At 44.9% G+C, this 11,902-nt stretch overlaps 1 protein-coding gene across 2 annotated transcripts in view; it reads left to right on the plus strand.

The window, feature by feature from the left end:
• pcyt1aa (phosphate cytidylyltransferase 1A, choline a) overlaps nt 1-11,527 on the plus strand; it is a 57,970-nt gene extending 46,443 nt beyond the window's left edge. For both annotated transcript variants that reach the window (XM_072572140.1, XM_072572141.1), the window contains exons 8-9: nt 1,249-1,437; nt 5,487-11,527. In XM_072572140.1, the coding sequence (XP_072428241.1) occupies nt 1,249-1,437; nt 5,487-5,684 (387 nt within the window). In that variant the 3' untranslated portion in view covers nt 5,685-11,527. The remainder of the gene's footprint in view (nt 1-1,248; nt 1,438-5,486) is intronic.
• The last annotated feature ends 375 nt before the right edge of the window (nt 11,528-11,902 follow it).

The following is an 11,902-nucleotide window of genomic DNA, read 5'->3' on the forward strand; positions in this document are numbered from 1 at the left end:
CTGGGCCAGGTGCCGCCATTGTCTTGCCATACATCCCGCTGTGGCGACCCTCTTCCGTGATGTTGCCTTGCAGGTGCCGCCATTTTGAAATGTTCATTGCTTCCTCTGATCACGGGAGGAGCCTTGCTGCCGCTGCCACTGACAGCCCTAAATCACCAGGAGGGCACCCTTGCCATCGCCAGGCCCAAACACCGGGAGGGTGTCCCTGCCACCGCCAGGCCCAAACACCGGGTGGGCGTCCCTGCCACCGCCAGGCCCAAAACACCGGGAGGGCGTCCCTGCCACCGCCAGGCCCAAACACCGGGAGGGCGTCCCTGCCACCGCCAGGCCCAAACACCGGGAGGGCGTCCCTGCCACCGCCAGGCCCAAACACCGTGAGAGGGATGGGGGGGGGGGTGTCCCTGCCGCTGGTACCACCACCTCTGACTGCCTCCACTCCAAAACATGGCCCTCTGTAGCTGCCACACTGATTTCGCCTGCTAATCCACCACAAAAGGCTCCAAATAAAAAATAAGCAAAAGAGGAAAAATGAAGTACAAAGAAAAGAAACAGTGCATGGGAGCAGCTGAGCCCCGGGCAAGAGCCTGCACGCAGCCCTGCTACTCCACCATCAGCTTCTTCACAACACTGCTCCAGTGAAACAGTTACCAGGAGGAGCCTCACTCACAATGAGGGCAAAGACAAGAATTTAATGGAGTATGTAAGGAGAATCTTCCCCTGGCGGGAAGGGGACTTAAGATAATTGGCAAAGAAAATACTGGGGAACTAAGAACTTTTATTAGTATGCACTGAGTTATGATTGGAATGCATTACTAAAAGGCTGATCTTCTGCAATCTAGTGTACTCTCTTCCTTGCTGTGTACTGTCATGCACTCGTGTTTTCTCTCTTTCTCTCTCTCTCTCTCTGTGTCTCTCTCTCTGTCTGTGTGTCTCTCCCTCTCTGACTGTCTGTCTGTCGCACGCTCTCTCTCTCTCTCTGTCTGTGTGTCTCTCCCTCTCTGTCTGTGTCTGTCTCTCTCTCGCGCACGCGCACTCTCTCTCCCTCTCCCTCCCTCTCTCTCTGTCAGTCTGTCTCTCTGTCTGTCTCTCTGTCTGTCTCTGTGTCTCTGTCTCTGTCTCTCTCTGTCTGTCTCACTTCACCTGCTCCACATTTCCTTTCATGCTTAACTCTTGTGCTCTCATGCTCCTGCTCACTTTCTGTTGTGCTGTTGCTTTCTGACTCTTCCTTTCATGTTCTCTGCTTTCCAGGAAAAGAAATACAACTTGCAAGAAAGAGTTGACAAAGTGAAGCAGAAAGTTAAAGATGTGGAGGAGAAGTCGAAGGAGTTTGTTCAGAAGGTTGAAGAGAAAAGCATTGATCTGATTCAGAAATGGGAGGAGAAGTCAAGAGAATTCATCGGAAACTTCCTGGAGATGTTTGGGCCGGAGGGAGCCTTGGTAAGGATTTTCCCAATTAGCGGCACAGTTCAGTAACAATAAATGTAAGAATGATTGAGAGGAGAAGAGTTTATTTGGTTATCATCAGAATCCCAATTTCTGGCCCCAGACTGTCTGTCTCTAAATGATTTCATAAACTTTATCCATTAGCGGTGAGGCACATTAAATCCTTCCAAACAGCAAAGCTGAAGTTCGACTCTCTCTGGGAGCAAGGTAAACACAATCCTTTGCAATTTCTTTGTTTTGTATTTAAAAGATTAAAAAGATTTAAAAGGGCATCACTTTCCTACTTTCTTCAAATAAATAGAACCTTACCCTGGAAGGAGGTAAATCAAATCTGGAGTTGTTGAGTAAGTTGGACTTCAATAGATGGAAGAAACTTAAAAGAGCTACACCGAAGGGTTTGTTTTGTTAATAAGGGCACCACTGGGTAAAATAAAACATGATGAAAAGAGCAGGATAGTTCAGGAAAGAATTCTAACTCAATGGAAGGTTACATGTTATGATGAAAAAGAAACTCACATTTATATAGCATTGTTCACCTTTCGACTCTCCAAAGAGCTGATTACTTTGAATTATGGTCAATATATTAGTGTTAATAAGACAGAGAACACCAAGAGAAATAAGGCCTTTAATGATCAGGGAACACTTATTTTCTCTATGTAACTGATTTCAAGTTGAGGCTGGAAGACAGGCTGCCTTTTCTTCATTCTTCCATGGAATGAAGGTGCCAGTAGGAAGTTCAACATTTGTTTCCCATCTCTGTAAGTGTCATGGGAATGCCTCACTAGAGCTGCAATTCAGAGTCAACCACATTGCTGTGGGTCTAGAGGACCACGTAGGTCAGACCAGGTACGGATGGCAGGTACTCCTACCTAAAGAACATTATTTAATCAGAAGGATCTTTACAATTGACCATTTTCACAGTCACATGACTTACACTTTTGAGTTCAGATTTGAAAAAAATTGCTGGAATTTAATTTCCACCATCTGCCATGGTGCAATTTAAACCTTTGTCCCCCAGAGCATTACCGTGGATTATTAGTCCAATTGATATTGCGACCTTCCCACCACCTCCTTCCCTATACAAAATTCCATCCAAACTGGTGAGAATGAGATGCTGGCCAATGAAGGCACAGCTCTAATAGAAGGGTGCAAAGTTTATCAGTTCAATAAGCTCAAGGGAAGAAGGCTGTAGGCAGATTGGGCTAGTTTAGCTTGGGATTATGATTGACGTGGACTGGTTGGACTGAAGGGTCTGTTTCCATGCTGGGTGACTGTTTGACTCTGGGAGAAGATTTGCATTGAGTTTAAAACCTTTCATCATTTCAGGATGTACCAGTGAGATATACTGCCAGTGAAGCGCTTTTGAAGTGCATTCACTGTTATAATGTGGAGAAACATGATAGCCATAGTAAAATCCCACAAGCATCCATGTGGCATAACCTGCTCTGTCTTATGGTAAATGTTGAATGACTTGAGACATTAAGGCGAACTCCCCGGCTCCTCTTCTAAACAATACCCGCAACATCTTTGGCTTCTATCTCAGGGCAGAAAATGTCTTGATTTAATTCTGACAGACTGCATCTCTGATACAGCAGCACCCCCACTGAGTACAGCATTGGAGTGTGAGCCTTCATTTTGTACTTGGGTCTCTGGAATCTAGGACCAAGCTGCCATCTACATGGCTGTACAGCCAGAGATAGAAAATGAAGTCTGGCTTTGAGGCAACTAGGAGGGACTTTGATGTGGAATGAAAGTAACAAGAAAGCTTGTGAATCTATTAGAAAGCTACAAACAGCTAACAGACACAGCATTGTCTGATCCAGCATCAAGGAACTGGAGAGGCATTAGCCATGAAACCAGTGAATGTAGCTGGGTCCAAAATAATACAAGCCCAAGAGGAATGCTTCTGCATGGGTATGTAGTTGGAGTCGGTGCAACATGTTTAAAGAACGAGAGGGGGAGGATACGATAGTGGTGTCTTTTAATGAGAGAAATAAATAAAGGGAGTTAGAAACTATATTGATGAGGTGACCTTCCTCTATGGGGAAGAGATAATTGAGAGCTTTTGTTCAGTGTGATCAGGTGAGGGGTTCAGACGGTATGGATTGGGAGGAACCATTGGTGAAATAATCAGAAAGCAAAGGGCAATGTTGCAAAGGAAGCAGTGAATAGATGAAGAATCCCTTTATATAGTGCATGGTTAAGATCTGTAATGCACTGCCAGGTTTTTTTATTCATTATACATGGGGTATAGATGTTGCTGACTGGGCTAGAATTAATTCCCCATTTGTAATTGCTATTGAGAAAGTGGTAGCTGCTTTCTTGAATCACAGCAGTCTGCAGTATTTTTACACAGTGACACTGAAGGAACTGTGATATGTTTCCAAGTCAGGATGGTAAGTGGTTTGGAGGGGAAATTGCAGGTCGTGATGTTCCCAAGTATCTGCTGCCCTTGTTCTTACAGGTGTTTTGTTTTATTTATTCATTCGTGGGATGTGGGTGTCACTGACTGGTCAGCATTTATTGTCTACCGAAGCTGCCCTTGAATTATCTGGCTTGCTAGGGAATTTCAGAGTACAGTTAAGAGCCACTCACATTGATGTGAGTCTGGAATCACAGGAGATCAGACCAGGTGAGGATGGCAGATTTCCTTCCCTGTAGGACATTAGTGAGCTGGTAGGGTTTTGTCGACAATTGTCTCATGATCATCAGTAGAGTCTTAATTCCAAATTATTAAAAAATCGAATTCACATTCCACCATCAGCCACAGGGTGGGATTCAGACCCGGGTCCTCAGAACATTAGCTGAATTTCTAGATAAATCATCTGGTGGTAATATTAGGCCATCACCTCCTTGCCCTTTTTTGTCAAGGTAGAGGTCATGCATTTGTAAGTTGTCGAAGGAGGCTTGGTGAGTTACTACAGTGTATCCTGTAAATAATACGCATTTATTAAACCGTGTGACGGTGGTGAGAAGAGTGAATGATGAATGTGGGGAATGGTGTGTCAATTAAGCAAGCTGCTTGATCTTGGATGGGGTCAGGTTTCTTGAATATTGCTGGAGCTAAACCTATCCGGGCTTGTGAAGTGTATTCCATCACATTCCTGACCCGTGTCTGATAGATGATGGACAAGCTTTGAGCATTCCTCAGTTTTGGAGGAAATTGAATTATTACCTGAGAATGAAGAATCTGCAAAGCTATGGGGAGTTGGTATGCAAAGGCATGAGGTGAATTGCTTCTTCAGGGATCAAGCGCAGACATGATGGGTTGAATGGTCTATGTTGTAACCATTCTGTGAGGACTGCATACAAGTCTCAAATCCCAGCCCAGCATGAAATCCCCACTTTGCCCAGTGAGAAGGTGTGGAGTAGGGTAAAAATTAACCATGCACCCGTCACCCCTTCTAGAAGGTTTAAAAGCTCGTTTCAAGGACTGTGTTTCCTCTGTGCTCACTGACTTTCATTGGCACCCAGTCTGGTATTGTCTTCATTCTTGTTGTCACATTCAAATATCTTTGAGGCTTCAGCCATTCTCTATCTCTTGTATCTTTTCTGACCCTTCATGCCCCATTTGAATTGCCCCACCATCAGCAGCCTGCTTGAACCCTTCAAATCAATCATTTTGACGATGCATTGGCTGCATTTCCCAATATCTCCTTCTGTGAGTCAGCATCCTGTTTGATGTGGTAATCACAGTGGAATGTTTGGAATGTTTTTGCTAAATTAGATGGGAATTTAGAATAATCTACCCCCGAGAGCTGTGCACGCTCAGATGTTGCTTACATTTAATGAATAGACTTTGGAATGAAAGAATCGAGGGATAGTATAGGAACATGTGTTGAGATAGAAGATGAGTCATGATCTAACTGAATGATAGAATGGACTCTGTGGGGCCTCCTGCTCTTTCATACATTTATCTAGCATCGTTAAGAAACGTAAGTTGTTGTTGGAGAGAACGGTTATGAATCCATGTCGGTTTAAAAATGTCTTAAAGTTTTCTATTTCATTCACTGCTCCCCTCCCAACCCACCCTTGTAAAACAGAAACATATGCTGAAAGAGGGCAAAGGCCGAATGCTGCAGGCGATAACCCCGAAGCAGAGTCCGAGCAACAGTCCGGCCCGGGACCGTTCCCCATCGCCCACTTTTCGATGGCCGTTCTCCAAGACCTCTCCGCCCTGCTCGCCGAAACCGGAGTCGGATGCAGCTGGCTACGACATCAGCGATGACGATTCAGAGTAAAGGTCTCTCTCTCTGTCTCTCCCGGAGTCTTTGTTTCACCCTCAACACCTGTCTCCCTCCAGAGTCTGTCTATCGGTTTGTCAGTGATCCATGAGGACTGCAGGCTCTAGGCAAGTGTCACTCTCCAACACACGCACACAGAAAAGGAGTTCACACAAATCGGATCAGGTTGGACTTTGGAATTAAAACATTAAAAACAAAATAATTTTCCACAGGAAAGTAGCTTGAACGATGTAAACAATTTTTTCTTTTTAGCAAATTAAACTAACTTAAAAGAATCACTGTAAAGATCACGGGGGAAAAATGGTTTTCTTTTATATGTAAGGCCTTGTGTTGTATCTGAGTATCTGCACATCAAAATGTAATGTGTGTTTCTAATGTATGAGGCTAGAAATCTATGCTCGCCTCGGTTTGGTGGCCGAAAGACTTTTGTGGGTGGGGGGCGTGGGGGGGGATTGTGTTTGTATCTGTTCATGGGTTTTCCCCTGCAACTTTCATCCAGCTGAACAGTTCGCCCCGTGTGGAAAGAACTGCAACTTGCCAGTCACTTGCATTTCCAACTTCACCAGTCTCCAGATCTGAAATCTCACCACCCACTCTGCCTTATGTCCCATCTCACTGAACTGGTTCAGTCAGCTTTTGCAACCTTTCTTGAATCCAAGAGGGTCATTGAAACAAGGGTGTTGTCAGCCCAATGCTGCAGCCATGGGCTGTGATGCACTGGAGGAGATGAGACAGAATTGGTGTGATGGATATACTCACAATGCTAGCTGCTGCATATTTACAAGAGGTGGTTTAATGACAACTCCTTTCTCATGCAACAGTTGAGATTCTCTTCCTGTAAGCCACCTTATGGTTTGTCTTGTGTGTAAGTATAGACAGTGATTCTGACTGATCAGTGACAGAGTGGAGATCCGGGCTGCGGCATGTCAAGGCAGACTCTCCGATAGGTAGAAGGATTTGTGTACAACCCGGGTGCTGTGCCTGACCTTTCCATTTCTAGTGGAGCATGCATTATTTGTGTGGAGGAAAGTCTGTGCTGTAAATCACTGCCATCAACCAGTTTCTCCTGCACTCGACAGTTTGAACGTGCTGGTGTATAATCGATCGTTTTTGCACTTTGGAAGCTTGGACTACTCTTGAGGTGAAGCCCTTGTGGGTTTTCTCTCCTGTTTCATACGCTTAAGAAGAGGAGTCCATACTCTTTTCAATGACTGTCCTGCACAGTACGATGAGGTTAAGGACTGAATCAGAATACTCGTTGGAATTCCAGTGCTCGAGATTGGTGAATGACTTGTACTTGTCTGCACACTGCCCATGGACAAGGAGATGTTGGACTGTGTTCCCAGCCTGTGCTATCCTTTGCTCTCTGGCTGCACACTTATGCATGTTTTCCCAGGATTGTCAGTGTTCGTGTGCAGACTGGTACCAAACATTCTGTATTCACGCAGCCTCTCTGCACAAGTTAATTTAAGGAACGAGATTGAAGTAAATAAGGATAAACACCCTATAAATACAAAGCAGGATCCGCCAGTCCTTTAAGAGAACAGTTTGGTGTTTTAGATCCTTCATTAGAACTGCCTGTGTTTAACTAAACCTTCCAATTGTTTCTTCCCTCATCCCCATCAATTTTCACTGATCTGCATATTTCCAGTAGGTCCTCCATTCAGATTTCTTTTTTTAATAAAAACACCTTGCCAGAGGTGCGAGTTGTTGTCATTCAACCCCAAACTCGCGAGCTGACGGTATTACCAGTCATGAATGCTCTTTCTTTCCTTTATTCATTCTCAGGATGTGGGCATCATTGGTGAAGACCTATCCCTAATAGTCCTGCAGAAGGTGGTGGTGAGCTGCCTCTTGAACAACTTCAATCCATGCAGTGTACCCCTAGAGCCCTTGGGGAAGCAATTCCAGAATCCTGTGACACTGAAGGAGTGCTGATATTGTTCCACGTTACAATAACGTGGTTTGGAGGGGAACCTACAACTGGAGGTAATTGTGTGTTTGGAAGGTGCTGTCTAAGGAGTCTGGTGTGTTGCTGCAGTATATCTTATACAGCAGCCAATGTGCATTGGTGGGGTAGGAAGTGGATGTTTATGGTTGTGGATAGGCTGCCTTTTTGTGGAATGGCTTTGAGCTTCTTTAGCGTTATTGGCACTGCGTTTATCCAGGCAAATGGAATGTTTTTACCCCATGGCTTTTGCAGTTTTCTGTGTCCTTCGGCAATGTCTTGATGTCACGTGGAACTAACTAAAGTGGCTGATGACGGACGTCTGTGATGGTGTGGCCTCAGGAATAGGCCAAGATGGAACAGACACTGAATGCTTCTGCCTGAATGTGGTAGTTAACACCGAGAATGTGGAACTTACAGATTGGTGTCTGCCATCATTAACGATAGGTTGCTCAAGGAGCCTCCTCCTCCTGTTGGTTACATTTCCATCCCCGTTCAAAGTGCACATGCAGAGCTTTGACCTGAACTATTAATTAGACGGTGACTGAGCTCTATCTACAACATACTACTCCAGTATTAAATGTGTGTCTTGCTTTTTTATAACTTGACCAGGTTGAAGTAAAGGATATATTGGGAGTGAGGTTACAGATTGTGATTGATGGCCCACTGGGCCTCATTGCTGCTGTGTTTTGAGATGCTCAATCTGCTGTCAATCTTATTTCCTTCAGCAATGTAGTCATCCCGTACAACATGATGGGTGTTATTCTGTTTGGTGGTCAATCCCTTCATGGACAGATACATCCACCAGGGTGAGAGAAATCAGTTTATTTTCCCCTTGTTAGTTCTCTCACCACGTGTACAGGTGCAGCTTGACAGCAGTGAGCTTCAGGACTTGGTCAGCTCAGTCAGTGGTGGTACTGCTGAGCCACACTTGGTGAACTCCAAGGCTCCTTCCACAGAATCTGCCAAACCTACAACCTCTACCATCAAGAAGGATGGGCATGGCATACATGGAAACACCACACCTGCAAATTACAGGAAATATACTGCCATTCCTTCAGTGTCAGTGGGTCAAAACCCTGGAACTCCCTCCCTTAAAGCAGCATTGTTGGTACACTATACCTCAAGGACAGCAGTTTAAGAAGGCAGCTCATCATCACCTTCTCAAGTGGAATGAATACTGGCCCAGCTTATGATGCACACAGTCCCCACAAATTAATAGAAAAGAAAACTGAAGTCCCTTAACTAAAGCACATTCTGTGTCCTTGCCACACTCCTCCTTTATGTGGAGGAATCCTGATTTATTGCTGACTGGACAGTAATTAGCCAGAGGCTTCCTTGTCCATCTTTGACCTGATGCTGTGAGACTTCAAGGAGTGTGGGATCAATATCGAGAACACCAAGACCACTCTTGTATACTGTGCCTCCAAGACTTCTCCTCACTGTCAACGCCTTTACCTCTGGTATCACCCAAGGATTTATCTTAACCATTTCTTGTCTACAGGCTGCCCTGAGCTCCTGTGAAGCACATTGTTTTTGAATGTTTTCAAAATGTCCCAATGTGTCAGCTGCCACATGTCTGTTGATGATGCCCAGCTCTACCTCCACTCATCTTGACCCCTCCATAGTCTCTGCATTGTTGGACTATTTGTCCCACATCCTCCAAATAAATATTAACAAGACTAAAGCTGTTGTCTTTACTTCCTGAATGATCTCTGCTCCCTAGCTAATGACTCTCTTCCCCACCACCACCCCCCCCCCCCCCCCCACCGCCGCCATGGCTGTTGCTGAGGACTGAATCGGGCTATTTATGACCTTGCTGTCTTATCTGACCCTGACATGTGGTTCAATAATGCATCCTTATAGTTCCACCTCTAACATTATATGACTGACCCTACCTCATCTCATCCACTGCTGAAATCCTCATTCACACCTTCATTTGCTCTACACCTGACTTCTCCAGTGCCATCTTGGCCAGCCTCCCTGTCTACTCACTGTAAATTTAAGATGGTCGTCAATTCTGCTGCTTGTATCCTAACTCATGTTAAGTTCCGCTCCGCCGACTCTGCCCTCGTTGACCTTCGTTGGCACCCAGTGTTCCCATCCTTGTTTTTGAACCTTTCCATAGGTCTGTAAACTCCTCCAGCCCTATAACCTTCCGAGATCACTATTACACATAATTCTTGCTTTTAGAGCATCACAAACTGCAATTGCTTCAAAATTGGTGGCTGTGCTTTTAACTGCTTGGCCTGAACCCTGGAATTCCTTTCCTAAACCCCCTCCAACACCATATCCCTTTTTCAAATGCCCCTTATGATCTACCTCTTTGGTTGGCTTTTTGGAATCTGTCCTCGTATTTCTTACTCTGTGTCAAATGCCTGGTGAAAATGGCCTATGGGGCAGGACATAACCAGGCAAGGTTACAACAGGAGTCTTGCATATTAGCTGGGAAGTAGGTATCTTTAGGTATGATCACATCAGACTTTAACTTGGTTAGTCTGTGGGATTGCTATCCTGATTTTCACAAATTTAACAAGGAGGACTCAGGTTGTGCACTTGGATGGCACACTGTCTGTCCTGTTGTTGTAGCTTTGCTTTTTGTAGCTCTCTCGATAGCCAAATGATTTGCTCGGCCATTTCAGAGTTAGCCACATTGCTGTGGGTCTAGATTCCGATGTAAGCACGAACAGATAAGGATGACAGAAAACAACAAATGCTGCAGATCACAGCAGATTAGACAGCATCCATGGAGAGAGAGCAAACTGACGTTTCAACTTGCGATGATTTTTCATTAGTATGATGGGTTTCCCACCCTAAAGGACATGAGCGAGCCAAATAGGTTTCTAATGACAATCCGGTAATAGTTGATAGCTTATTTTTCCAGAGTTATTTTAACTCTGCAGCTGTCGTGATGAAATTTGAATTCATGCTACTATCATTACGCCAGGCTTCTGGATCACTGACACAATGTCATAACCACTGTGTGTAGTAGCCCTCGTTGCAGAACAGGAGAACTTCAGTTGTAAAGATGTTTGTTGTCCTTTGCGCTGGGCTGTGTCTGTATCATTTTTCAGGTTTGTTGAAGTTACGCTGACTTTATTTAAAATAAGATCATAAGGCTTTTTGACATCACCAGCACTATAAATGAGATGAATTCCACGTGCTATCTGACTGTTATTCCATTGCATGTTGTACTCTAACAGCAATGGATTGGGCTGCACTGAAATCTGCATTTCTCTGTGTCGTCTCTGTCTTACTCTTTTCAAAACATTTTTCAAAACCTATGAGTGTTTGTGTAGGGCCCTTCATGATTATGGGATATCCGAAAACACTTGACAGGCTGATCAAGTGGTTTACGGCGTTCAGTCACAGTGTTGTAATGTCAGGAAACGTGAGAGCATTGCCAAACTCCAGGCTCTCTGCAGTTTCTGCTGTCTCGATGCTGCCTCAATGCTGAGGCCAGAGTTGCACTGAAATAAGCTTGTTGCAGTTTGTCTAAGGGCCAAAAGGACACTCGTCTGTAATTGAGTTGGGGGGGGGGGGGTGCTCCCTTTGAGGGGAAGTGGGCTTGCTGGCTGCGAGAGCCCTCAAGTTGGGAACGATGACCATTGCTTATTGAGTAAGTACCGCACCCACATCCTCCCTGCTCACTGGGAGTCCCGAGGCACGACACTGCAGATCTGGCTACAATGGCTACAAAACTTTAGCTTCCCCGCCTACAGCTCGCTCACGACAAGCTGGTGATTAGCTGTGTCAGATTGACCCTGACCCTCAAATGTCACATCCATAAGACGATAAGATGTTAGGACCAGAAGGAGACCATTCAGCCTCATTGGGTCTGCTCTGCCATTCAGTGTTATCATGGCCGATTTCTGGGGGTGGATTTAATGTGGGGGGGGGGGGGGGGGGGGGTGTTGGGGAGGGTGGGGTGTGTGACTTGCTATTTCAGTCAAATCAGGAGTAGCCAAACTCTACAAGCTTTTCTGTGACTGTTGGATGGCAGATGGAGTGCAGAAGTATTTCTGTCTTGGTGTTGTATTTTTAAAAGTCTGTATGTTATTTATGCAATACAATGTTCCTATGGGCAATCCTTATGAATCATTTAAATTTATACCATGAAAAAAAAAGATAAGATTTAATCTTAGACATTTTGTTAAACTTGGGTGGTTGAGGGCGCAGGGAGGTTAAATTAACCATAGTTGAAATGCAAGGTGCTATAAGATCGGCTTTGAGCTGAGATTTTTAATGGAGATGCATGTTGTTGATA

The sequence above is a fragment of the Chiloscyllium punctatum genome, chromosome 6, assembly GCF_047496795.1.
Source record: "Chiloscyllium punctatum isolate Juve2018m chromosome 6, sChiPun1.3, whole genome shotgun sequence".
NCBI classification, from domain to species: Eukaryota; Metazoa; Chordata; class Chondrichthyes; order Orectolobiformes; family Hemiscylliidae; genus Chiloscyllium; species Chiloscyllium punctatum.